The following is a 27,865-nucleotide window of genomic DNA, read 5'->3' as shown; positions in this document are numbered from 1 at the left end:
AAAAGGTGTGGAGGCGTGGGCTGAGAAGTTAGCGTGGAGGACGTGCAGGTGGAGTGGGAGAGCGCAGAGGGAGGTGATGCTGGGGCGGTAGGTAGCCAGGTCACAGGCAGCCCAGAGGGCACACTAATGGGCTTGGGCTTTGTCTCACGAGGAAGCAGTGTATGTCATGGTTGCTGCCATCATCTTCGGAGTCATTGCTTAGGTTCAGATCCCTGTGCTGCCACTTACATGCTGTGTAACCCTGGGGAAATTACTGGACCTCTCTGAGACTCAGTGCCCTGACTACTTCCTAAGGCTCTTTTGAGGAGCAGATGACTTTTGATGCCTGCAAAGCACTTAGCACAGTGCCTGCAACAGTCACAGGAATCAGAAAGTATTTGCCGCCGCTATAATTGCCATCATTGTTTATAAATATGATGTCTCTTGTTGATGACGATGTTGGGGAACCTTTGAAGAATTTCAGCCAGGCCGTGGCATGGTCAAGTTTGCTTTCTAGAAAGATGCCTTTGACACTCGTGTGAAGATGTGGGGACCAGCACCGGGTGGGGCATCACACGGGGGGTCAGGAAACCAGTTAGGGGGCTGTGAGAATGATCTGGGTGAGAGACGAAGAGGCAGAGAGCAGAGATGGGTCCAAGAGAGATGTTGTTGCCATCAGGGTGTTCCAGAGATGTCTTTTCTGCTGATGTTCCCAGCTCAGAATGGTGCAAGGTGGCTTTTAGAGACCATCTAGCACCTGCGCCTCAGTCCTTGCTTTTCGGACACCTTGCCTTAGTCTCTGGGTGAAATAGTGACACAGGGGATGGAAGGGATGGGGTCCTCGGCTTTAGTGGCAGTGAGGATGGGGGTGGGGCGAGGGGTGGCTGGCTGGTGGAGGCTTCTGATGAAAGTGCAGCTCCTTATTGCTGGGCCCTGGGGAGGGGGGCACAGTGTCTGTGTGCCCCCCCTCCCCTCTACATCCTCCTGCTGCCCCTCCGTGCCTTAGCTCCCCTTTCCAGCTTGTTCTCTCACCATTCCCCACAAGAACACTTGCAGAATCCTGGTAGCCTAGGGGCGTAGGAATTTTGTGGCTCTGAGTTGAGGAAAATGGGCTCAGCTGCGTGGGGGAGGATGAGGGGCCGCCTGGGAGGCGGGTGGAGGAGCTCTGTGTTCCAGCGCCAGAGGAAGAAACCCGGAGTCCAGAGCAGGACGTGCTCAGGGATTCGGCACTGCGCGTCCTCCGTGGTCTTCCACTCACGCCCCTTCATACATCTTCAGGAGGAAGCCAATTCAATAGAACCTACTGTGGCAAGATTATGATTGTTACTTCAATCATATCTTAGCCTGCAGGGATGTTGGAGGAAAATATATTTCAATGCCACGTTCAAAAGAGCTGTCATTTTTAACATTGTAAATGAATTTTTCAAGGGGGTGATGTAATGTTGTTATTTTTAATACATTCTTTTTAAAAAATGATTTTACTTCAGTTCAGATCGATGCATGCTGGAGGGAAAAAAGATCCAAAGAGAGCTGAAACACAGGTGGGCCCTTTAAAGAAAGCTCTGTGTGCACATCTCTGAATTTACAAGTCAGGACCACCGTATGTATTCTTTGGTGCATTCTTGAGGTTTCTGATAAATGGCTGCTGATAGCTTTACAAGAAAGCTGGGAGAAAGGAGACAAGCAAAAAAATGAGATAAGAAAATCTGTGCAGTGATTGCAGGAACTTGATGTGTGTGTGTGTGTGTGTGTGTGTGTGTGTGTGTGCACGTGCACGTGTGAATGTGTTTCCCAGCAGTATTACAGTGGCATCAGCAAATTAGCTTGCATTCGGTTCTCGGGAAGTGTCAAACTACAGGGTCCAGTGACCTATATTGGTTGGGGTGTGTGTGTGTGTGTGTGTGTGTGTGTACAGAATTGAAAAGCGCCCCAGAGGTGATTTGGTCCCATCCGATACGGAACCTGTGGCTCAGTGAGGGAGAGTGCTGGTGCAAGGCATACACAGAACCGGGCCAGAGCTGGAGAGAACCCACCTCCTGAAGCCCCATCCAGTACTCCTCCCACTCTTCTCTGCTGTTTGCATCTCTCTGTCATTCTCCTATGGTGCATTGACATTTCCTTTTTTTATTTCTAGGAGTAATCAGTTGCCAGCATCCAATAAGGTCGACGGTGAGCTCGGTGTGCTGCAGCTTGGTGGGTACCACTGGGGCCTCTGTGCTGTGCCCATCAGGGCCCAGGGGGTCTTCATTTGGTCTGTCTGGGAGGTAATGGGTGGTAGCGCTCTCTGCTGGCCTGGGGGAGGGGCTCCTTTCTTCCCACCTGACCTCAGGTAGGAGGGGCTGGCCCGGTGAGTAGTAGGGGCTGGCCTGGGGGTGGGGCTCCTTTCTTCCCACCTGACCTCAGGTAGGAGGGGCTGGCCCGGTGAGGCTTCTCTCTTTTTTGGTTGATGTCCAAATCCGTCTTCCCCTGCCTATCTCTCCCGAAGAAGTCCTTATAAGAAGTCTGGACGTTTCTACATCCACACTGGGAGAGAGGGGGCAGAAAAGCCTTTTCTGCATTTGCAGGTTCTTTTAGGGTTACTCAGAACCTATAGACGTCTCTAGAAGACAGTGCTCAGTCAAAATATTAGTATGTCTCTGCCTGGAGAAGCCTATCCTTTAAACATCTTCCCCCACATATCACTGAGGTGTAAAATACAAATCGTGAGGCACATCAGTGCACAAACCTTGAGTGTTCAGCTCAGTGCCCTTTCACATGTGTATACATCTGTGTACCCCCTCTGCAAGATCTAGATAACATGTCCATCCACTCTTTGGTTTTTTTTTTTTTTTTTTTAACATCTTTATTGGAGTATAATTGCTTTACAATGGTATGTTAGTTTCAGCTTCACAACAAAATGAATCAGTTATATATATACATATATTCCCATATCTCTTCCCGCTTGCGTCTCCCTCCCTCCCACCCTCCCTATCCCACCCCTCCAGGCGGTCACAAAGCACCGAGCTGATCTCCCTGTGCTATGCGGCTGCTTCCCACTAGCTAGCTACCTTACTTTTGGTAGTGTATATATGTCCATGCCTCTTTATCGCTTTGTCACCGTTTACCCTTCCCCCTCCCCATAGCCTCAAGTCCATTCTCTAGTAAGTCTGTGTCTTTATTCCTGTTTCACCCCTAGGTTTTTCATGACATTTTTTTTTTTAAATTCCATATATATGTGTTAGCATACGGTATTTGTCTCTCTCTTTCTGACTTACTTCACTCTGTATGACAGACTGTAGGTCTATCCACCTCATTACAAATAGCTCAATTTCGTCTCTTTTTATGGCTGAGTAATATTCCATTGCACTCTTTCGTTTTGAAGCCATCTTTTTTTTTTTTTTTTTCTCTCTTTCTGGAATTCTCTACTCTCCAAAGACTGATGGGTTTGCAGGACTTGGCAAAAGCCAAGAATAGAATAAAGGAGGACAACCAAGGACCAGACATGAAAGGACGAGGCTTGAGTGCCATTGACCTTTGCTGTCCTCCTGGAAGCCAGCAATTTACCTGTTGGACCATTTTGGCGTACAGGAGCTGAGAGCTGCTCACATCCTTTTCGTCTCCTTTTAAGCACTGCCTTCAATATGAAGGAGGAAAGCAGCTCGCCCTTTAGAAGTGACTTGCGTGAGACATGCTGGCAGTTTGCTTTGATGAAGTTGAAAGGCAGGGGCAGGCCTCCGAATGATGGAGTCAGGGGTTTGTTTATTCTGCTTAGTTCTTCTCAGAGGTAAGAGGAGTTCCTCAGAGGTTTGTTTTTTTTCGTTTTTTTTTTTTTTATTTTTGTCTGCGTTGGGTCTTCGTTGCTGCGCACAGGCTTTCTCTAGTTGCGGCGAGCGGGGGCTACTCTTTGTTGCACTGTGCGGGCTTCTCATTGCGGTGGCTTCTCTTGTTGCAGAGAAGCCACGGGCTCTAGGCGCGCGGGCTTCAGTAGTTGTGGCACGCGGGCTCAGTAGTTGTGGCGCACGGACTCAGTAGTTATGGCTCACAGGCTCTAGAGTGCAGGCTCAGTAGTTGTGGCTCACGGGCTTAGTTGCTCCGCAGCATGTGGGATCTTCCTGGACCGGGGCTTGAACCCGTGTCCCCTGCATTGGCTGCACCGCCAGGGAAGCCCCCTCAGAGTTTTAATCATCAGAAATGGCTGGTGGGATCATTTGGCCCACCCAGGAAGGGGCAGATTTCACTGGGCACACGGCTGTGCAGCATGAAGGCCGGAGCCGGGAAGGGCTGGCATCTGAAGCCTTTCTGTGAAGCGCTTTAAGATTTTCTAATGAAAGCCACTCCTGTTTGGACATAAAGTTCCCGGCCTTGGGACCCCAGAGGGCTTCTATTGGGAGGAAGGCTCTTAGCAATTCTCTCAGAACCAAGCTGTTTGAAGTGTGTGTGCCTTTTCCGGAGGGAGGCTGACCCCTCTTTGCCGGTGGCTCAACTGACAGTTTAGAGAAGACGACGGAGATAAAAGATAAGAGGGCGTGCAACCCAGTCACCCAGAGAAAGGGGAAGAGTAGTTTGGGGTGGGGGGTCAGAAACAAGGAATAGCATTCCCTTCCCCATCCCAACTCATCTTTCTTTGGTTCAAGTCAGCAAACTTTGGTTAGCATTACACGCCTGGGCACATACAGGGCTGTCAAAGGCACTTTTCATCGCTGTGATGAAAAGTGGCCTTGCCTTCTTGGAGGGTGGGGCTGGGTGAGACGAAGGAATAGAGGTGACCTCTGATAGCAACACACAAAGTGGATGACCAGCAGCTCCTCACTGCTTCAGGAGGTGAGTAGGCCAAGACTGGTGGGTTCCAGAAGTTTCCATAGTGAGGTGGCATTCAGACTGGGCTTGACGGATGAGCAAGGTCTTGTCAAGCAGAGATGTGAAGCGAACGATGTTTGAGGCCATCTCTGGATGTGCGTGGAGGATGGATTTTAGGGGCTGGAGTCTGCACGTTTGGGAGACTGGTGAGGGTCTCTTGGAATAGACCAGAGAAGAGGTGCCTGGGGCCCTGTTCTATCTGGGGAAATCCTATGGGTATTTCAAGACCCTGATCAAATATTTACCTCTTGTGGGAAGCTTCCCTGACCGTTTAAGGCAGAATTATTTGCCCCTTCCCCTCTGCTCTTATAACCTTTGCACCCGTCTCCATTTTAGCACTAACGTCGTGTTCTTTGTTTGGGGCTCTGTCTCCCCCTCTAGGCAGTGAGCTCCTTGAAGGCAGGGGTGGTGTTTTCACCATCTCTGGACCTCCTCCGTCCCACATAACCAGTGGCCCATCGTGCGTGCTCAGTAAAGTGCTTGATGAATGAATAGAAAAATGACAACACATTCCTGTAACAGTGGGGAGAGAAGGCGGGGGGCAGCGTATGAGGATTCTGGAGGCGGTATAATCTGGAGGCCGGAGCAGCGTGGCATGTGGGAGAGGGTTGAGGTTTTGGCCTGGGTCCCTGGTGGAGGGTTGGGGAGATGGAGTCTTACCAAAATGGAAGCCTGGAAGGCTTCTGTGCTGAGAACCCTGAGTCCGGGGCCTGGCAGAATCACTCAGTTACTCTCCCCCTCTGTTCTGGCCCTCAGATGCCTAGGATTGGATTAATCACACATCTCTGTTGCTTAATTAACATTCTCAGTATTGACCTTTGCAGAGCCTGCTCATTGGCCTCCCTCTTGCCTTTCCTTCCTGATTTCCCTTTAGCCTCATGCTACACTCCCATGACCCTTGTCTCCGTAAGCAACCACTCTCATGTGTTTAGTGATTTCTTTCTGCTTGTGTATGTTCTTGCAAAAATGCTTAGTGTTTTGTGTGCATGTGTTTATAATGGATGTAAATCGTGTTGTGTTATACATCCCATTTGCTTTCTTACTTTCTCTACCCAGAGCCATGTTTTCAAGACCCGTGTGTGTTGCTGGGTGAACATCTGGTCTTTATTTCAGGTGTTTTTGTAAGGCCACGGTCACAGGGTGGCTTTTTTAGAGACCCTAACTGAGAAAGGTTCTCATTTAAATTCCAGACTTATTTAAAAATTTTGTTTCACCCTGAAGGTAAAATCTGTCTCCATTTCAGTGGACCGAGCCTCGTGCTGTGCCTGGTCCTCCTCCAGGGGAGAAAAGGAGGCTGTAGAATAAGGCTTATGGCACGTGTTCTGGGGATGTTGGCCTTTGCACACCGTCTCAGAAGATGCGGGGCAGGGACTGTGACGTTTCTGTAGTCCCAGATGCACAGAATTAGGGCAGGCCATGTTGGTTTCTATACAGCGTGGCGTGCGTTTTTAATAAGCATTTAATCTTGGGGAAAGGGGGATGGAAGAAGTCTCCAGAGGCTCTCTGGAGACCGGCCTGCCCAGCTTTGCCAGCGTCGTTGCCTTGGGCCGTTTTCACTTGGGTCCTGCCTCTGAGGGTTCTGGTAGATGCTGCGGCAGTGCGTGTGGTGGCGAGAGGGAGCCTCACCGGCTGGGACAGCACAGGCTGATGCTGGCAACACCCACGCTGGGACCCTCTCTGGGCCTCAGTCACCCCAGCTATGAGAATGTGACTTAGTTTCCCTTCTGGCTGGAGGTCCAGGGAGGTCTGACTGGCAGGATGGCCGAGCAGTTAGGAGTTGGCCTGGGTTTATGTTCTATCTCTGCAACTTTCCATCTGTGTGACTTTTGGTCAGTTCCTTAACTTCTCTAAGCTTCAGTTTCCTCATCTTTAAATGGGATGGTGATACTCTCTCGTGGAAGCTGTTCTGGGGCTCAGATGATAAAACCCAGATGGTAAGTAAATGAAAGCCACGATAGTGATAATCTATTATAACTATTATTATTCTCGCAGGAAGGGCGGCATTTTCTTTCCTAATTCCGCCCTCTTCATGTTTGTCCTCAGGGGGACAGATCTGTGGGTCACGCCCACCTTTCGTAAGAATTGTGTCTGAGCCAGGCTTTTCTGGGCCTGACTCGCAGCTTAGGCCTAGGCCCTTGTTTCTGCATGTCCACGAGCAGAGCTTTCTAGTGGACTGATAGCCAAGTCCCATCTGCCAGCATCCTGGGACCAGCGTGGGGTGACACGGAGCAAGGGCTCTCACTCTGCCTTTCTCCTTCCGATGAAGGCTTGGGAGCCTCAGCGGGGACAGGGGGTGGGTGGTGGAGGAGCCCTCCTCTCATTCCAGCCACCTCAAGACTCATCAGCGTCCTGGGCGTTAAACGGCTTCCTAGTCTGTTCTCTGTGAGTCATAACAAGGAGCTCACGTGGCCACGGTTGTCTTTCAGAGGATGTGGAGGATGAACTGCTAAGGGAAGAAGTCATCCTGTCTCCAGTGCCATCGATACTCAAGCTGCAAGTAGAGTCAAAGCCCATCGACCTCTCAGTGGCAAAGGTGGGTGTCAGTTGAAAAGTGCCAGGTGATGTGTCTGGATTTGAGTTGGTGTGAATTGAAGGCATATGGGTTTGAGTTGGTGTGGATGAGGTGATTTTCTTTTTTTTTGTGGTACGCGGGCCTCTCACTGCCATGGCCTCTCCCGTTGCGGAGCACAGGCTCCGGATGCGCAGGGCCAGCGGCCATGGCCCACGGGTCCAGCCGCTCCGCGGCATGTGGGATCCTCCCGGACCGGGGCATGAACCCTTGTCCCCTGCAGCGGCAGGTGGACTCTCAACCACTGCGCCACCAGGGAAGCCCGATGAGGTGATTTTCATCTCTCTGGCTCCATTCATCCTGTTATAATCTCTCAGTCACTGTTAAAATGGAAATTTGCATGTGATGTGGAAGAAAACCTGAACGGAGAGTCAGGAAAACAAGGGCCTAGTCCTGGCATCTCCCTCTCCTTCTCTGAGACAAGAGGTGAGGATACAACCTCCTCCCATTCAAACATTCCGGAATCCAGCTTTTCTGTTGGTCCAGAGCTCTGCTTCACCATGTCCGCAGCCGGTAAGTCCAGGGTTGCGATGGGAACGGGATAATTGTCCTCATTAGCTTGACTGTGCTCCTGCACTGGTCCCCTGAGCTGGGCTCAGGCTGGGCTGCAGTGAGGGAAGGACAGGGAAGTGTTACCAATTCCTCAGCGCCACCTGGGTTCACACCAGTGACCTCCTGGAGTCACAGGACTTCGGGAGCCGGTTCCTGGCCTCAGCAGCCTCCTCTGTGGGGATGTCCTGGATTCCTCACCATCTCTGCTGCCATAGGGCCTCGCCCTTCTCCGTGGCCAGTGGTTCCTGCGGGATGGAATGCTGCCCCTGCTGTCCTCCACTGGCTTTTCAGCCAGGATCCAGGAGGGAAAAATAAAACTCTTGGGGACACAGCTGACCCTGTTCTCTTCCTGCTTACCAAGTATTTACTCAGCACGCAGATGAAAAGTCAAAGGTTTTTCTAGAGGTTTTGTCCCTCCCCATCCTTCTCCTCCTTTTCCCTTCCTTCTTTTGAAACCACAGGGAGAGGGTCAGACACAGTTAAGTAGCCCCAAGCCTGGGAGTAAGTGCTCTGGTTGTCTGTAGCCGCAGGGCTATGATTCTTTGCAGTGGGTACCGCTATTTGGTGAAGGGTCCTCAGCGGCCTCTAAAGACCACCCAGTAGTAGCATCTCCAAAAGCAGCTGAAAAAACCGAGGCCCACACAGAGAAAGGAGGACCCAGCACACGTGGTGTCCACAGCCACAGCAAGCAGGACCCAGGTTTCCAGGCTCGTAACCCTGGGACCTGGCAACCATACTGTGCCTAGCTGGGAGCTGTCTTTCTGTGATTGAGAGAATAGACATGGGCTTCAGCCAGAAAACTCAAGGTCCTCTAGTTTCTAGGCTCTTGGGAAACTCAGTCCAAATACATCGATGATCGTAGTTGGTGCAAGAAGGGGAACCAAGCCCTGACAGATGAATTTACCCACCCCTCTCTCCTGGGTGCCACTAGCCCACATGTGATGACGTGTAGACAAACGCTCTGTCACAGAGATTTTCCTTGTACTTAGTGAAAAGAAAAAAAAGAACCGATTCTAGAGGGAAACGTGAGTCTGTAGGAAAGATATGACCTGCAAAGAGACGGTCTGAGCGGGTAGTGACAGAATCCACGTGCTGGCCCTTCAGATACTCTCGGATGTAAAATCATGGTGGAGAGAGAAGAGGCAGCCGGCATGGGGAAGGGGCGAGTGGAGATGGGGCTCTGCTTTCCCATCCACGGGCTGGTCAGTGGGGAGGGGTTGGCACTTTCTGGGGCTCTGGAGGGTGAGGCTTGGGTTGATGGGAGATCCGTATCAGCCAGAAGTTTTGAGAACACAGAGCTGTGAAGAAATGGAGGGGCTGCCTTGGGAAGTGGTGGGAACCCTCTTCACTTGGTGGTTGGAGTGTTCAAGCCAAGTTTATGGGGGGAACCGCTCTCCGGTGATGTTGCAGAGGAGATCCTTACATGTAGGAAGGGGTTGTACCAGTGTGGGGTTGGCAAACTTCTTCTGTGAAGGGCTACATAGTGTATTTTTGCCTCTCGGTGGCAACCACACAGCTCTGCCATTGTAATGTAAAAGAAAACACAGACAATATGTAAACAAATGGGCATTGCTGTGTTTCAATAAAACTTTATTTACAAAGCAAGTGGAGGGTCGGATTTGGCGTATCGGTCACAGTTTGCTAGAGCACCAGTTCTCAAACTTGGCTGTACGTTGGAATCACCTGGGGAGCTTTTAATAGTACAGATACCAGCGTCCGACGCCCAGGGGTTCTGCTTTAGTTGGCCTGGCACGGGGCCTGGGCGTCAGGATTGTTCAGGGCTCTGTAGGTAATTATAATGTGCAGTCGAGAACCTCCAGGGTCTTCTGTAAAACTAAAATTTTGTGTATCAAGGAACTTCTAAGGAAGCTCAAAAGGTTTTGGCCTGGGTCAGCACAGGCTGGTAAGGTTTACAGATATTCCAGAGGTAAGACCCTGAGGGTCCATTTTCTCTGTCCTCAAATATGAGAAGAATGGGTTTGCAAAATAAAAAGAAAACAGATTACCCTGCTGGAAAACAGGCTACCCTGCTAGAACTCAAGACCAGCTCCTGTGGGAATGCAAACACCCAGCAGTGTACTGTTGTTTGCTTTTAAAACAACCAATACAATTCTCTCTTCTTTTGACAGGACATAAAGACCATTCTGTTTGGTTCCAGCTTTTGCTGTTTCAACGAAGAATGGAAACTTCAGAATTTTTCCTTTAACGACTCAGCATCATTAAAATATGGCATCGTGCAGAACAAGGCAGGTTGTTTTTAAGTGCCCCCAGGGACCCTGCTGTGGGCCCATCACGGACAGGGCCACACGTCCCCCAGTTTGGTAAATCCTGTGGGTGTTGCCTGCGCCAGCCCCTCATTTGCTGAGTTGTCACCCAGGGCAGGAACTTCACGTGTGGCTGGCAGAGCAGAGCGGGGCAACGTGACCGCTGCCGTGAGGGGTGCATGATGCCGGAGGGGACGGGGAGCAGGAGGGGGCCTGTGTCCACTCAGGGGTACCAGAGAGGGTCCTGAAGCTAAGTACTGAGAAACGATTTTGCAGGTAGAGCTGGAGAAAGGATACTGGAGGCAGAGGGCAGCATGAACAAAGGGAGGCCGTGTGAAAATACAGGGACTGCAGGAAGGGGCAAAAGTAGCAAGCGTGAGGACCAGAAGTGTGCGGGGAGGATATGATATAAGACAGGGAAATGGAGGTAGATTGTGGCAGGATTTGAACATGGCTTATACACAGTTGCCAAGATACACATTTTCAGGGCCAGAAGATAACTGTAAAATCCGGCAGCTTATCCAGGTTCCGTTTCTCAAGCCCCAGGAGCCTCCCCCTGCCCCACACTGCCTGAGGAAGAACCCCAAGACCACCCACTTCTGCCCCTAACTTGGCCAAGTCAGCACATCTTCTTGCACCCCGAGTTCAAGGGCACCCACGGCCCCTGCTCTGACAGTCCTTGTACTTGTTGATGCCTACAGGGGTGAGCTCCTCAAGGAGCCCTCTCCCTCCAAGTCACACCTACTAGGTGCTGAGGCAGGCCACTGGCCGGGGAACAAGATTGCTTACACAAGCGGAGGCTGCCCAAGGGGCTCGCTTCTGGCTGAGATGGTCAGGGAAGCCTTCCTGGAGGAGGAGGCCTTTAGGATGGGCCTTGAAGGCTGGGTAGACAATTGACACCGTCAGCCTGTGGACACGGAAACATGTCTCTGGATGCCTGGACACCCATGGTGACAGCCGCTGACGGGTTGTGAAGAGTCACTTTCCCCCCATCACACACCACAGACTTTGCTCCTTCCTCTAGCGGTGGGCACCTGGGCCTCTGTCACCCCCTCTCTGTGACTCAGGGTCAGCACTTCACAGAAGTAGTCACCATGCAGGAGACCCCTGTTTGAGGCTCTGTAACCTGTTGGAGGAGGCTGGTTCTGGAGGAGCAGGTGGCCCTACCCTGGGTCAGTTCTCACAGGCACTGACGCGCGTCCTTCTTTGCAGGGTGGTCCCTGTGGGGTTCTGGCAGCTGTCCAAGGCTGTGTCCTACAGAAACTCCTGTTTGAAGGAGATAGCGGAGCTGACTGTGCTCGGTAAGTCAGCGCTCATTCTGGCAATAGCTTCTCTTCCCAAGGCTTCTCCTCACTGTCCAGAAAAAATAAGCAAGGAAATGTGTGTTTGTTCCCTGATATTTCCCGTCTTCTGGAAAGGGAAACGGTGGCTGGCTAACAGGGCCAGTGCTGACCAGTTTAAATGACCTGCATGCCATTTGTTTCTAAGAGCAGGGGGGCTTGATAAGTCCTGTGCCACATGGGAAGTGGCAGTTGGAACAGCACTGAAACTCAGGCCACCCCCTCCTCAGGAGTGGAGCACAGCAACCGCCAAATCCCACCTACAGCCAGGCCAGCCTGCTGACCCCTCCACTGAGCCCAGGTCTCCCCTCCCTCCCCTCGTTCCCCCACCTCTGCTAACAGCCATCTCCACACGGTCCAGCCAGACCTGCAGGATACGGTTTCCTCCCCTTGGCCATTCTGTCTCCACCTCACACGCTGAGTGTTTGCACACAGCCCTTCATTCTCATCCTTAATCCCTCCGCAGACATTTCTGGAACATTCTCTGTGTGCGGATACCGGTGATTCAGAGAGGAATAGACGCATTCTCTGTTCTCCCGAGTGCTCTGTGAGGTTGAGGGATGGAGAGAAATCCGTAATCCTACCTTGCAGTTGGTGCTCAGGTAGAAGGATTATCGAGGGGCTACCCAAGGCTGGGGCCAGCGCGGCTAGTTGGAGGAGGCAGCCCTCTTACCTTAACCAGTAACTATGTGCCCAGTGGTACTGAGTCACCCTCAGATTTACAGAGCTTCTGGCACTTGTCTTTCTTTTTTAGTTCAAATCTAATATACATACAGAAGAGTACACAACTCAAAGAAGGGCGCAACTCATGTATGTTCTGCTTAATGAATTATTGCAAAATCACACACCCATGAACACAGCACCCAGATCAAGGAAGAAAATATTTCCAGCTCCCTGGAAGCATCCTCCTGCCCGGTAGATACCTCCATTCTCTTCTCCAAAGTTGTGATTAAGCGGATTTGAAAGTCACAGCTTAGTTTTGACAATTCCTGAACTTGAATTCAAGGGACTTGCCTTTTTTTTTTTTTTTTTTAAAGACAACAAGGCCCATCCCCCATTTATTCACGTTCAAATTCCTGGGAAAGACACTAGTTCCCCAGACATCCAGCCAAGCCTGTACAAAACGAAACACATTTTACCAGCTTAGAGGATGTGGCCTTAGACAGGATTCAAGTGAAGGTGGCTTTTCATGCTGGGCATTTCAGAATTTGTCCGATAATATGATTTGTCTAATTACTTCACAAAGTAACAATCAGGGTGCTTGGTTTCAAGCTGAAAGACGCTAACCATAAGCATAGCGTAACTGCAGCCGGAAGCCCAGCGACACAGCATTTGCACAGCAAGGTCTGACCTTGTGCTGTTCTCCTCCCCAGTGCCTGCTCTGGGGTCCAGTCCAGCAAAGCGCGGCCCACACAGTGAGCGTCCGATGGTCAGGGACGCTCCTGGCTGGCTGGTTGGCTGGGACTGGCTAAGTGAGGGACCTCTGGATGCCTGCCCGCTAAGGGCGCAGGGACCCTCTCCGAGCACATATGCACCTCCACTCCTACCTTCCCTCCTTGCACTGGAGAGGGGCGCGCGGGGAGGACTTAATAGGCGCCTGGAGGGCGTGCGGGCCTCAACAAGGCAGCTGTGGCCTTGCCCTCATGGCACCTACGACTGAACACGAGAGCCAGATGAACAGGAGGTCCCAGGGGGACGTGCAGGGAGCTCAGGGCCCACCCGGACGTGAAGAGGGTCAGGCAGGCTTGCTGGAGGAGTGACATTTTAATCTTACTGAGATCCGGAGGATGAGCAGGGCTCCTGACTGGCTTCGCACACACCCTCGCACAGGCTTGTTCCTCCCTCGATTTCTCCTTTCCCAGCAAATCCCTCGGCCTCCTTCCCTGGCTCCTCACGCGCAGAGGCCATGGCCTCAGGGCCGCCTTCCCTGACCTCCCCAGACGCCGCCTGCAAGGCCCCCACCATTGGATGCCCTCTTTATCCAAGTCATTCCCTGTCCATTGTCTGTGCGCCAGAACACAAGCCCCCTGAGAACGGCGGCCTTCCTAAGCTGCCTGGGCCGCAGCCAGTCCCTGGCACCCAGCCCCAGGCCTAGTGCACAGAAGAGGCCCTCGGAACTTTTGTTGAATGAACGGGACAAACATATGAGTTATCCAGACTGACGGGGAGGGGAGGGGATAGTATTCCAGTAAGGAGAACAACATGTGCAGAGGCCTGAGGGCAGGGAGTGGCCAGGGCAGAGTGTAGGGGGCAGGGCGAGACCCGGGCCAGGCTGCCAGAGGGCCCTTGGGGCCCAGCGGCTTGCTCAGGTCAAGCCTTGGCCTTGGCCCTCGTGGGAGGTGTTTGATAATTCATTTCAGCCCCCACTTCCGTTCAGAGCTGCTTTTGAACTCGGACTTTGGACTTCTTGGGGGAAGTTGTAGATCATTTCCCAACAGTCAGGGAGGGGTGTGTAAGTTGGTTCCCGGAAGGGCCGTTTCTGCCCAGGGCACAAGGCGGGCTTGGCTCCTTGTCGCTCGCCCTACAGTCCCACTAAGGGGATGTGACAGCCTCTGGATTCCCAGGCACGTCCTCGGGAGAGAGTTCTGCTCGCCACACCTGAGAGGGGAGCTAGGGCTTGGAAGGCAGAAAGCCATTCAGGCTGGGGGCGCAAGACGGGCTCTGGGCAGAAAGAAAACTGTATCAGCTGTGGGAAGAAGAGTTGGGGCCAGCCTAGATTGAAGGCCCTCGGAGGCCGGGCTGGTGGGGCAGGAGGGGAGGAGGCTGGAAGGGGCTGCTGGCTGCTGGGAGCTACGTGTGGGGTGTGCCTGGTGGGAAGGAGCCCCGCTCTGGGGGAAGGCGGCCTGGGTGGGCCAGAGGAGGCCTGTGCCGAGCAGCTGGGAGAGCTCGGCCTGCTGGCCAGGCAGGGTCCCGCCCACGGGAAGCGCGGAAGGGGTCATGCTGCAGAAGGGTGACCTCACCTTTGTTTGGAGTCCCACAGCCGTGGGTGCTCCTCGTAAGTCCCTCCCCTGTGGCACCTCCGCGCCTGCGGCCCCAGGCCCTGCACCCAGAGCTGCTGTCCATGCAGACCGAGCATAGTGGTCTGGCTTCCTGCTGGTGCTGCTGGCCGAGCAGGCCCAATAGTGGGCATTCTTCCCACCCATCCGAGAGGGAGGGGCGGAGAGCTTGGCCCAGTGACCCGGCTGCTCTCGCTGAAAGTGCTTCAGGGGACTCAGGGAGACCGGGCTCCGAGGGACCAGCTGGGGGAGGTCCCAGGGGTGATGGGCTGTGGGCAAGGAGTACCGGCTGCCTCCACACCCCCCATCCTATGTCTCCTCCTCTGGCTTCCGCTGCTGTGGACCTAGCTCTGCTGAGGCATGAGCCTGCCTCGGGGCTGGAGGCCGACTGGGGGCGAGAGGAGAGAGTCCTCCTGGGTTCAGGCTAGGACTTGGGTCAAGCAAAGGCCAGGGGAGTGAGCGGCCGGGGCCTGGGGCTGGCAGCCGAGGGGGGAGGTGAGAGCGGAATCTGGTCGCCGTTTGCAGAGGTGAGGCCCTACAGGTTGGAGGCCACAGAAGGTCGTCCTTGCCAAGTGGGTGTCGGTGCAGCCTGTAGGTGCCCGTGCTGAGGCTGCGGGGAGTGCCCGGCTCTGTGGTCCTTAGCTTGTCCCAGGATGGCGGTTGCTGAAGAGAGCACTGGACCAGCCAGAGACCTGGATTACAGTTGTGGGCCAGCAAGGCCTCACTTTCTCCATTTGTGAATCTCTGTCCTGCCCAAGTCTGATTCAGTAGGGAAATGCAAACCAAATCCTTTGTAAATCAAGGGCTGTGCAAGTGGGTGGGACCTTGAGATCGCCTGCTGTGGTACATATGGGGAAACTGAGTCCCGGAGAGGGAAAGATGCTTGTCCAGGTTCACACCTGACCTCCGGGGCAGAGCCAAGCACGTCTGTCACACCACACTGTGCCCTAGAAGAGACCCTGAGCCCCAGGCGAGCCAGAGAGGACAGGAGGGGCTGGTGCCGGGAGGCTGAGTGTCATGGGCTTGAAACACCCGAGGGCTGGACACCCAGATGGACTCTCAGTGACCAAGGTGCAGCTCTTTAGGCTCTGTAGTTTACGAAGGGCTTCTAGGCAGAACCTCCCCATTTTTCCTAATTTGGGGGAAAAAAAATCAGAAGAGTACAGAAGAGTAATATGGCAAACCCCTGGGGACCTGCTGCCTCGTGTGAGTAAAGGATGACTTTCGACATCCCTGCGGGAACCTCTCGCAGCCCGGCTCCTCTGGTTTCCTTGATTCATTTGTACGATCTTAATATTGATTGTTTGGGTCATTGATGTCGCTGCACAGGCTGGTGTGCTGAGCTGGGTTGGAGCCTTCAGTACTCCCTTTTGACTCTGAAATTCTAAGATTTCAGAAATGATCTGGTTTAAAAAAAAAAAAAGGAAGAAAAAAGCAGGAAAGCTCCTCTGTTCTCTTTAGGAGCACTGCGTTGGCCCTCATGCCACGCAGAGGCGGCACCTGCAGCTGCTGAATGCTGGGCGCTTTGGGAGCTCCGGGACCAGGGCCGGTGGGCCTTCCTGCACTGGGTCTGCAGGCCTGGGCGGGCGTGGCCCCCTGCTTGCCATCTCCCCGTGCGAGGCTGAGTGTCATGAGCTTGAAACACCCGAGGGCAGGACACCCAGATGGACTCCCAGTGACCAAGGTGCAGCTCTTTGGGCTCTGTAGTTTACGAAGCCGCACGAGGATGTGACTGCGGCCTCCAGGGAAATCATGCTGAAATAATGGCTTCTTGGCAGAGGTGGTGTTTTTTCTGCAGGACTGTCTGGCTTCATTAAGACTCATCCCATCAGGCCGGCAGCCGGCCTCTCCTCAACTGGGGACGGCAGAGCCGGGCGGCAGGGCTCGGTGTTTTTCCACTTGAGGAGGGCTCGTGGGAAGCGATGGTGAGCCTCGTTCCCCTGCGGGCTCGGGGAGCGCCACAGGCAAGGGAGCTGTCCTCTCGCCTCTACTTCCCTTTTCAACTGGGGAAGTCGAGGCCCAGAGAAGGAGGGGCACTTGCCCAAGGCCCCTCCGGACCCATTAGTGGAGCCAGGCTTGGAACCCAGGTCTGGGGGTCCCCAGGCCAGCTCTGGCAGCGTTTGACCCTGAAAGGGGGCAGAAAGGTCTGCGGTCACTCACCAGCTTCTGATTCTTCTATAGGCTCAGACTAGCGGGCACGTCAGGGTGGACTGGTGAGCCTGTTTTGAGTTAATGATGGTAGAAACATCTTTTTAATCCGAAAGACTTGGGTAATTAAGCCAAGCACAGGATGTATTACTTCCTGACGCCCATCGCCCACCCTTAGACAAATCCTGCACTTCTTCTGTGAGCTATTAGACTCTTTTAAAGAAACTTCTCTTGGTGCGAGAGCCCGGCCAGGGGCTAGATTCGCGGTAGGGGTTGGATAAGCGCGTGCGTGACTGATGAAGGAAGTGCAGGACCACCCTGGTCACCGAGGTGAAGGCAGGCCCTGGGTTCCCCGGTGAAGGTGGAGGTCGGCGATTCACTGCAGCACCTCCCTCCTCCCTCTTGTCATCCGCATGCACCCCAGCCCTGAATACCCTGTGGCCGGTTACCCGGCAGAAGGGCCGGGCTGGAATGATGCTTGGGGGCATCTGGCCCAGGGTCTGCATTCTGGACATTCATCTCCTTGGAATCGCAACCCACGGTAGTGGACTCCGTCATCCCCAGGGCTTGTTTCCTGCCCCACCCCCATCCAGGGGACCGCCCGTCGTGTCAGTCCCACCTCCTGAGCACCCACGCCCATCCCCTTCCTGCCCCTGCCCAGGACTGGGGTGCCCTGCTCCTCAGCTGAGCTGTACGGCCAGGGCCCGACCAGCACTGCTGCTTCATCTTGCCCTCCCTCCTGTCCTCACTGGACACACTCATCACAGGCTCCTCCTACAGCACAGGTGTGACTAGGGCACTCCCCAGCTAGATCCCTCGACATGGGCAGGAGCGGGACAAAGTTATGCCTGGATTGTATCCTCTGTCTAGAACGTCCGTGCTGGAACACCTCCAGACGGAGCTACCAGGTCACCTTGCAAACATTCACTATGGTCCACACTAACTTACTGAAGCAGGTAACGCTTGCCTGAAAGCTTCTCAGTGCAGCCACAAATAAGATTTTAAAAACCAACATATATTAAGTACTTATCGCATGCCAGGCACTGTTAGAAGCACTTCACACGTATTACTTCATTAATCATTAAAACCACCCTGTGAAGGAGGTACTATTATTGTCCCCTTTTAAAAGGGGGAAACTGAGGCACAGAGACTAAATGATTCACCCAAGGTCACACAGTTAGTAAAAACTGGACAAAGTGAAACAGCAATGAGGGAAGAAGGTGAGCGTGGCGAGGTGGAACCAGCCATCTGGAGCTCCTGGTGTTGGGGGCCAGCATCCCTTTGCCTCTGAGCCCATCTTTCCTGCACCTGCAACGCTATCAAGAGATCTGGCTCCTGGGCCCGGCCTATCTTCCAGGTCTCACAGGCTCTAATTCACAGACCCTCTGAACTTCCGTGTTTCTACACAAAAGTTCTCATTCTTTTCATTGGCTTCCATTTAGTCTCTCCATCCTTCCCCGTGTCTTCTCCAGCATGCTCTTCCCTGCGTCAGCTCCAGACACAGCTTTCCAGAAAACAGTAGCACTGGGAGAAGTGTGGTGGTCGGGCCTGGGTTCCACTCCTGGCTCAAGGCCTTGGGGAAGCCCCTTGCCCTCGCTGGCCTTCGCCTCCGCACCCGGATCCTTTCTCCCTTGTCCGATGAGCCCTGCTTTCCTGGCCCTCCTTGGTCCTTGGCAGCCTCTCCTGAATCCCAGAGCAATGTTTCCTCACCTTTGTTTTCATAGTTGACAGTGGCGCAGGGCCAGTGCTTCCCGAATCTCAGGTGCCCAGTTTGCTGGTGGTGTGGTAGCCGTTTCCAGAGGAGCAGGCAGGCTTCCTGAGGCTGCAGACGTACCAGGCAGTCTGCGTCTCATTAAGTTAGAAGCATTGCCTGGTGTCAGCGGCTTGTCGTCACTTTCACATCAGATACAGGGAGTTCACCATCCTGTGAACTCTCTGGCCACAGCCAAAGTGGGCACTTGATATTTCCATAAAAACAACAGCAGTGGGTACCCTTTATTGAGCATTCTCCACATGCCAGGCACTGGGCCACGGACCTTACATAGATCATCTCATTTAAAGCTCCCAACACGATGAAGGAGGTACTACTGCCCCAGCCAGTCTAGGGATGGGGAAACTGAGGGACCCTATGTCACGTTGCCTACCACTTTAAAGTCACTGGACCACAACGGCCTAGGTGCAGACGGCTGGCTCTGTGGCCCACGGACTGGGCCGTGACCACATGCTGCCCACCATAGTGACCTGTGTCCTGGTCTCCGGGTTCTCCTCTCCTATCCTGGAGAGGAAGGACAAACACCAGTTTTCACCTGCTCCCCACCCGACAGCTCAGCCTAGAGCTTAGGGGACTTGGTGACTGCAAACATGGAAGCTCCCTCTACGTTGCTGGGAGCGCTGGCGTCAAGCCCCTTTTGTTTGTTAGGTAGTGAGGCACTCAGACACTCAGCCTGCCTTCGTAGGAATTTAAGAAAACTTCCCAGAATCCAGGGGTGGGCAAGCAGCACAGCTCTGTGGAGCCCTGGAGACGGAAAGAGCGTCTGTACGTGGCTATTGCTTCTTCTGTCTTTCTCACGGACTTCATGCACTAAGGGCCTCTTCGTTGCCGTTTTTATGGTAAGAGGTCTCTCTGCCTTTTTTTTTTTTTTTTTTTTTTTTTTTTTGCGGTTCGCGGGCCTCTCCCTGTTGCGGAGCACAGGCTCCGGACGTGCAGGCTCAGCGGCCATGGCTCACGGGCCCAGCCGCTCCGCGGCATGTAGGATCCTCCCAGACCGGGGCACGAACCCGTTTCCCCTGCATCGGCAGGCGGACTCTCAACCACTGCGCCACCTGGGAAGCCCCTCTCTGCCATTTTTGACACCACTGACTGCCTGTCCTTCTCCAGCCCTTTTGCTCCCAAGACTGTAACGGCCCGTCTCCGAGCTCTGCCCTTCCTGCCTGCCTCCCCTGCCTCTCCCACGCGCTGGAGTTCCACGAGGCTCCAGCCTTGGCCGCCGCCTCTGCCCTCCTCATCCTCTCTCTGGGAGATCTTAGCCACGCGGGGTGCCGAGGACCCCTCACACGCTGCTGGTTCGTAAGCCTCTACTCAGCCCGAGCCGCTCTCCTGGGCTTTAGAGCGACAGCATCACCTGGGCATCCCATGTGCACCTCCAGCTGCGCACCGCCCCCCCCCAGTCCCCGCCCCGTCGTCTCACGTGCACCTCCAGCTGCGTCCCCGCCCCCGCCGTCCCCGCCCCATCGTCCCACGTGCACCCCCAGCTCTCCCCGCCACCCCCGTCCCCCTCCCGTGTTCCCCATTTCAGTTGGTGGCACCAGCATGCACTCAGCAGAAGCCCAGCGTCATCCCGAATCCTCCCTTCCCCACGTCCCCACGCCCCCACGTCCCCACGCCCCCACGTCCCCACGCCCTATGTCCAAGTAACCGGCAAGTCAGGCTACTTCCCCTCAGCACTCGTGGTCTGGTCTCCTGTCAGCTGGGGGAGCGCGGGGCACCTGCTTGCGTGAGCCGCTGTCTCCAGGGGCTTGGGCGTCGGGGCTGGCCAAGGCTGGGCGGGGCAGGGCGGTGCCCCTGCCTGGGATGGCAGCAGTTCCGGGCTCAGTCCCCTGGGCTTTGTCAGAACCCGCAGCCTTTTCTTCCACCGCTCCAGGCCCTGCCGAGTCTCCAGAGGCCCCTTCGCTCCCGTGGGTGATTTCCTCAGCCTGTTCCTCCTCCAGCCCTGCCAGGGCCCCTCTCTCACAGCTCTTCCCTTGGTCTTCATCTGCAGAGGCCCTCCTCCCAGGCTCTGCCCGAGCCCCTGGGCCGCAGGGCTCCGCTGGACAGCAGAGGAGAGGACAGGCCATCTTCCACAGGGCTGCGCTGTCTCTGATGTCTGTCCCCATAGGCATAAACACACTTCCCTTTTCGTCCTCAGGCAGCTGCAGCCTTCAAACGCTCGTAGGACCCGCTGCCTGGCCCTGGCCATCGCGGACATTGTGTGGCGGGCTGGAGGCCACAAGAGAGCCGTGGTCACACTGTAAGTGCTTCCCTGGGCTGTGTTGCTACCACGCCACCTCGGGCAGGCACAGCTACAGGCCAGCTGGCTGTGCGCTTTCCTGTCCTTGGGGAAATCATCATCTCACACAGGCCGTCTGGGCCTGAGGACCGTGTCTGTGTCCTCCCAGACCCCTGCCCTGTGCTCCAGGCCAGCAGGAGCCTGGAGAGTTGGCCTGATGTGCTGGGCAGCTCCACACCAGGGGAGGGCCACCCCTCCACATGGCTCCGGTCGAGAGGGGTCAGATCTGGGGATCCCTCTCTGCAGGGGGTGCTGGCGGATGTAACCTGCCTGAGAAAACCCATGCCCCCCTCCCCGCCCCCTCACCGGCAGCTTGCTCCCCTCTACATTTCCCTGATCCAGAGGCCTCGGAAAACAGCCTCTAGGTCGACCCAGTCATTTGTACTGCTCCCCCAAGTCCCCAAAGCACCCTCCTATTTGCTCTGTCACTTGGATCCCCGTTCCAGTGAGGAGACTCAGGGAGGTGAGAGATCAGCGGTGGAGCCAGCGCAGTCTTCCCTGCTACCTCCGTCCTACTGGTGGAGGATACCATCCTCGTAATCTATGTGGATGGCCTACCGGCTTTCCAGCCTGACCCTTCAGAGTGGAAGCATCACTTCATCCCAGCTGTGTGGCTAAGCTTTAGTAAAGGGGGGGCCCTTTGGATACAAGGGCCACACCCTGGAAGGGGGCGCAGTGGTCAGTAGAGCACAGAACTTAAGAGACTCCAAAGGCTGACCCCCAGTGCTGTTGCTTGTTGGCTCTGTGACCTTGAGTAACTGACTCAGCTTCTCTGTGCCTAGCCTGTTTACTCACTTGGAAAATAGGGGTGATAGTAATGATTACTTAATGGGGTGAATGTGAGAATTGAACGAGTCAACATAAATAAAATGGTCTATAATGAATGACAGTATCATCGATCAGTTTAAATCATTTATCCGTATAAGTAAGTGATAAGTAATAGTAGGAAGCACTTAGGATAAGGTCTGGATCGTACTAAGTATGGTGTCAGTGTTGGGTATTATCGTCATTATCACTATTGTTCTTATCGAGTGCTTGTCCTTGGCACCCATGTTCCAGGTAACTTACAAACCCTGGCCCTTAGGATCTGCATGGCAGCCTTGAGAGCATATGGGGCAAAAATTCAATCTCTCCTTACTTTACAGATTAGGAAACAGAAGCCCAGAGAGGGGCGGTGGCTGGTCCAAGGCTGCACAGCAGGCTAATGTCACAGTGGCCCCAAACCCAAATGCAGCTTCTAGCCCATGCCTTCCTGGGCCGCACATGCAGGTGCTGTGTAAACAGATGTCCTCCAAGAGGACAGAGGCTGGACTTCAAGTCCCTAAAGGCGAAGGGCAAGTGAGCATTCCTTAGTCTGGCAGCATGCTCGTCGGTGGGTGAGAGGCAGACTTCCTGCTACCAGGATTTGGGTTTGGTTATCCCGAGCTCTCCCTCGGCTGTCCTTTTTCCATCCCATATTAGCACCCGCACTCTACCCCCTCCCGTTTAGTGGAGTTCTCCGGACCCGGCCTAGCGGGTGAGTTCAAAGCGGGGAAACGAGGTGCGCTTGGCTCCCTTCTTTCCTCTGGGCCACCTTTTGGTTTGTCCTCATTGAGCAACCCGTGTGGTTTGTGCCCTGGCTCTGGGGCATGTCTTCCCTCCGCGCAGAGACTCATGCATCTCCCTTTCCTTTTTAGGGCTTCGAGAACACAGCAGTTCAGTCCAACCGGGAAATACAAAGCAGATGGCGTCTTAGAAACAGTACGGCTTTCTGGAAAATTATCACGCAACCTTTGGCTTTGTTTGGGGACAGTCTCCTTTCATATAAGTAAATCCTTCCTCAGTTGGGGATGGGCCAGCCTTCCCTGTGGCCCAGGCCAGCAGAACCCTCCACCTGGGATTGGGGTGCGGGCAGAGGTGGGGGCCTTTGGGATGAGCTCTGGCCAGAACTGGCTTTATGGCTAAAAGGCTGATGGGCGCCCTGTCATGTTGAGCTTGTACAGAACATGACGTCCCTCCAGCGTTCGATGCACCATGCCTTTTGGCTAAACCCCAGCCTTCCCCGTGTCCCCCTTTATGTCATAGCATCCTCTCTGGGATTGCCATGAGAGGGTAGTGGAGGTGCAAGGGAGAGGAAGTTAGCAGAGAAGAACTTTGATGGACGGAGCACCAGCTGGAAGGCCAGACCCAAGTAAGACAAAGGACAGCAGAGAAATGAGAGACGTGTGAAAACGTGGAAACTCTGAGACTCTCCCACAAATTAACCTCCTCTTCACTGAGGATTTTTGTTTTACTTAGCCTGTTCCCTTTGACCTTTTGGGCATGTGTGGCCCTGGGATCTTAATTAAGCATCTCACTTTGTTGGATGTTATCTGTGAAAGTGTTCTTTTCTGACCTGCATGAGAAAGCACAGGAGACGCATAACCACTGCTTTGCACTGAACTCGGGGCACTGCCTGCTGGGCTTAGAACAGGCCTGGTGACGGCGACCTGAGTGGGTCACCCACCCTGTACTCCCCTGTCCCCCCACCCTCCCTGCCCCCAAGGTGCTCCTCAGATATCTGTGACTAGCCTGCAGGGTGCAGCCCCGCCCGTCAGGGCCATCCATGCATGATGCTGGCTCTGTGGCTTTAGTTCCATGATGTCTCCAATCCTGGGGCCTCTAAAGGCAGGCCCAGTGTTGCTGCAGGGCGGGAGCCCCAGAGACCCCAGCTGGGCCCTGCAGCCTTTGAATCACACACAGGTGTAGGAGTGCCTCTCCACCCCCGCTCCCGAGGTCGCCGCTCTCTGAGTGCAGGGACATTCCCCAGTGGGGTCTTGCAGCTGCTGAAGTTAGGGCCACAGAAACGAATCCAGCACGGGGGACTGTCCCCCGGGCTTGGGCAGCTCACCCTGTGTGTTTGTGTTTCCCAGCTCACACTCCACAGTTTGACCTGCTACGAGGAGCTGGTGACTTTTCTTCAACAGAGCGTCCATCAGGTATGAACAATGGTTAGTTTGTGGGATGTGCATTGCTAAGCTTCTGTTTTCTTTGTGGGAGACATGCTGGTGAACTGGGGCTGTTCTCCGTTCATCCCCACCCTGGGGTAGTGGGGCGATGTTGGCTGGAGAAGAGTGGGCTCGGGGGCAGAGGGTCTGACCTCTGCCACGATTTCCTGGAGGGCTGGCCATGGCTACAGGTAAAGGGAGCCGCTGCAGCGGGGGCTGCGGAAGCAGGGATGGAGCGGGGTCAGGCTGAAGGGGAGCAGCTATCGGACTGTGGTTATGAGCTTTCTTTCTGTCCGAGGGCAATCAGCTACCTCTGCAGGTAAAGAACACTTCGTCAGTGAGTGGGGCTCAGCACCGTCTGGGGAGGTGACCAGGACATGGGTTCCTGGGCTGGGCTGGAGGTCTGAGCACCGCTCATGGAGATCCTGATAGTAGAGGACCTTGCTTGGTGTCCCGGGAGGCAGGGCTGGGCCCGGAGGGGCCTCTGGAGCATCCTGTCTACTGGAGGAGAGCCGTGCACCTGCTCCAGGCTGTGAGATGGGGTGGAACCCAGCCAGGGCCTGGGAGCAGCCCATCAGAGGGCTGAGGGAATTCAGAGTTGGGCTGTAGCCTCGGGGCTTTGTGGCGGAGGTCATTGAACGCTCCGGGGGTGGGTGAAGAGCATTGTCTCTGGAGCCATCAGCATCAGCGGGTGTTTGCATCTAGGTTACACCCCTTAGTAGCTCTGTGACCTTGGGCAGCTTACTGGACCCCCTGTGCCTCAGTTTCCTCCTGTGTACCATGTGGCTGATCACAACGGTGCCTGCCTCAGAGCGCTGTGCAAAGCGCTTGCCTGGAGCCACCGTGTCCTGCTCTGTGTTCTCGGGGGTCGTTAGCTTTCGTTGTGGGTGTTTCATCACCATGGTGATGATCACGTAAGGTAACCTTGAGATGGGTTAGTTGTAGACAGGTAGAGATGGGAGGGAAGCATGGCAGAGAGAAGCAGCCTCTCTGCGCCAGCCTGTCCCTCAGGTGCGTGGGAGGGGCTCTGATGTAGGAGGGGTCCTGGCCTTGGCGCTGGGAGTCCTGGGCTGGCTGTCACTTGTTCCCTGGCTTTCTCTGGTTCTTCATGAGCATAACCCGGTGGGCAGTCCATAGATGCAGCGTGCTCAGCACCGGCTCAGGGCCATGGGGTGCCTGGAGCAGAGGCCCCGGGACCTCCTTTGCCTTATTCCTTGGTCACAAGTGGCCTCAGGATAGTCACTGGGCTTCAGTGGCCTCGTCTGGAAAGTGGAAGATGGAGCAGTTAGTTAGCGGGCAACTTCCAGCTCTTTACTGCCCAACTGTGATTCTTAAAGAAGAACCTTAAACGCATGGCAAAGAATGTCTTCCAAATTAAGGACCAGGCAATTTAAATAAGCAGAAAGGACACCTTTTATTAAACATACCAGAGCAGTGTGAGAATGCAGCAATGCCTCCGAGAGACGAGCAAATCCTGGCAGCATCAGTGTGCATTCAGGGAGGCCAGGACCAGGGGCACCTGTGTTCACACTGTCAGGTGACGCAGAGCTGGAGGAGGGAAGCCCTGTGGGGCAAAGGAGGGGCCCTGGGGTGATTGCTCACGTGACCCCAGGATCTGAGGCCCCATCATTGCCCCTGAGGCCCTGGGGTGGCCCTTCAGCACCAAAATCGTCTGCATCCTTGTCTATAGATGGGGTCTCCCTCCTCCCTTGGCCTGTACCCCCAGGGTTTCGATGAAGCCCGAGCAAGACAGTGAGTGTGAAAGAGGTTCTGAGAGTGGGACCCTTGCCAGGGGCGGGAGCCGCCTACTTCCTGCCACACCTCTGGGCTCAGAGCAATTCCCCCCCCCCTCCTGGCCTTGATCCCTGGGTACGAGCGGTCACCATTTGGCCCTCTCTCTGGAAGGTGTTGTTTTCTCCCTGCAGTTGAAATTCTGTTTGTGCTGGAAGCCGTTGAGCTGCCTCAGCACTACCCTCACCAAATTCGTTTTTCACGGTCTGGGCCGAGGAGGGCTTCCTCGTGCCAGGCCTGGAAATGAACACTGAACCACGTCTGCCCAAAATAAACAGCCTCCTTGCTGTGTTTTCATTACCGCTCACCCTCCTGGTGAGATGTCTGGCTGCCGCGCCCTGTGAACTGGGGGATGCTCCCGCCCCTGCCTCCCACTGGGGTTCCTGGTGGACTCAGGTCTCTCCTGGGCCAGAGCAGCTCGGTGGAACGACCCCTTCTTCCCAAGCGGTACCAGACATTTTTCCAGACCCTGCTGGTGGGTTCTGGCCCGGTTGCCTGCCTGGGCTCTCCTCCGCCCTGTGGCCTTCCATGGCTTGGCAGCTGGAATTTGAGGAGATCATTTTATAATAATAAATGTTTTAAAAACAAAATGGGATATTGGTGCCATTCAGTCGTGTTCCATCCGGCAAGGGCCAGGGGCCGCAGGCGGGGATCATGTCCCTGCCCTCCGCAGTCTCACCTAACCTGTCCACACGCAGGGGCATATCCACGGCTCAGGATGAGGTCCCCTTGGATGTGTCCCAAGGACTGTGGAAAATGCTGGCCTGCGTATAATAATAGTTCTCCACGTTTACACAGACTCCTGGCTTACAGCGGGAGCCTGTGTTCCTTACTTCATTGCAGTCCCACGAGTAGGAAGGCACGGCAGTGGGGGAGACAGACCCAGGAAGCGCCGTGGCCTCCCCAGGACAATGTGCAAGTCCAGGGCAGAAGTAGGTAGGCATTTCAGAAGGGGAAACTGCGACTGAGAGAGCTTTGTCACTCCTTGAGGCAACAGACAAGACTGTAGTAGAGCTGTGACAAGGGCACTGGTGGCCCGAGTCCTCCCAGGCCTCTGTCCCCCTGCGCAGGGACATCAGCATTCCTCTTTGCAGTTGTCAGAGCACTTCCACCGACCTGGCCTCATAGGACGTGCAGCGTAACCTAAGGAAACATGCAAGGGAGGTATTTGTTATCCTCATTTCGCAAATGGGAAACTGAGGACAACAGAAGTGAAGTGACTGGCCTGAGATCACAGAATTAAGGTGACATTGATTTAAGATTATTGTTGATTCATTCATTCCATTTCTGCTTCCAAAAAAAGATTTAAAGGTAATTATTAAAAAAAAATGATGTCCTCGGGGTTTTTTCTGTGCTCCAGCCATGGTAAACCTTTGCTCTCTTGCCTCTGGGCCTTTGCATGTACTTCTCCTCCCACCTGGAACAACGTTCCCTTTTCTGATTCCTCCTTGTCCCTTGGGCTTCTGTCTAGACATCACTTCCTCCGGAAAGCCTTCCTTGACGCTCCCTCCTTCCCTAAGCCCTAAGTCTGCATTGAAGGCCCTTCCTGTGTGTGTTTCCAGGGAACCTTGTTTTTCCCATCGGTGCAGAGCCCCTTCCCCACTTTTTTCAAGTTGCTTATTATTCTCTCTTTCCTGAGTTACTTCTCGTGAGGGCAGATCCGTGTCCACCTTGTTCGCAGGTATAGCTTTAGCAGGGAGCATCCTCTTGGCACAAAAAGGTCAGGCAGTACTTGTTTTTTCTTGAATGACTGACGAATTGAATTATTGGGTGAAAATAAAGACTATATACATATATAATACTTAGAAAATATAAATCTATATTTTAAATTGAAGTATATATAGTTCATTTACAATATTATATTAGTTGCAGGTGTACAACGTAGTGATTCAATATTTTTATAGATTATACTCCATTTAAAGTTATTATAAAATAATGACTGTATTTCCCTGTGCTGTATAATATGTCCGTGTTGCTTATTTATTTTATACATAATAGTTTGTGCCTCTTAATCCCTACCCCTATCCTGCCCCTCCCCCTTTCCCTCTCCCCACTGGTAACCACTGATTTGTTCTCTATATCTGTGAGTCTGTTTCTCTTTTGTTGTATTAATTCATTTGTTTTATTTTTTAGATTCCACATATAAGTGATAACATACAGTATTTGTCTTCCCTTGATAAAGTCTATATTTTGAGGAAAAGAAAAGATAATTTTATCAGAAGTTTGAGCTAAAATAGTTTGAGTAGTTTGAACATCATATTTGGCTCTGAGCTTCCTGGCAGCCAAGGCAAAATGGCAGTATGATAAGTTATATGATTCTCATTGTTCCAGGAAAGTAAGCTTTCTTTTTTAGTTTTAAATTCAAAAAGAAACTGATC

General features: G+C 53.9%; 1 protein-coding gene across 4 annotated transcripts in view; it reads left to right on the top strand.

Moving 5' to 3' along the window:
* MINDY4 (MINDY lysine 48 deubiquitinase 4) overlaps positions 1-27,865 on the top strand; it is a 113,239-nt gene that overhangs the window by 51,730 nt on the left and 33,644 nt on the right. For 2 of the 4 annotated variants that reach the window (XM_060156892.1, XM_060156893.1), the window contains exons 6-12: positions 2,114-2,172; positions 7,242-7,348; positions 10,066-10,182; positions 11,413-11,501; positions 20,590-20,691; positions 22,407-22,470; positions 23,622-23,687. In XM_060156892.1, coding sequence (XP_060012875.1) covers positions 2,114-2,172; positions 7,242-7,348; positions 10,066-10,182; positions 11,413-11,501; positions 20,590-20,691; positions 22,407-22,470; positions 23,622-23,687 — 604 coding nt within the window. Of the gene's footprint in view, positions 1-1,466; positions 1,521-2,113; positions 2,173-7,241; positions 7,349-10,065; positions 10,183-11,412; positions 11,502-20,589; positions 20,692-22,406; positions 22,538-23,621; positions 23,688-27,865 lie in introns of all 4 variants that reach the window. The other 2 variants (XR_009541958.1, XM_060156891.1) reach the window with 2 other exon arrangements.

The sequence above is a fragment of the Lagenorhynchus albirostris genome, chromosome 8, assembly GCF_949774975.1.
Source record: "Lagenorhynchus albirostris chromosome 8, mLagAlb1.1, whole genome shotgun sequence".
NCBI classification, from domain to species: domain Eukaryota; kingdom Metazoa; phylum Chordata; class Mammalia; order Artiodactyla; family Delphinidae; genus Lagenorhynchus; species Lagenorhynchus albirostris.
This window is presented reverse-complemented; position numbering and strand designations above follow the sequence as displayed.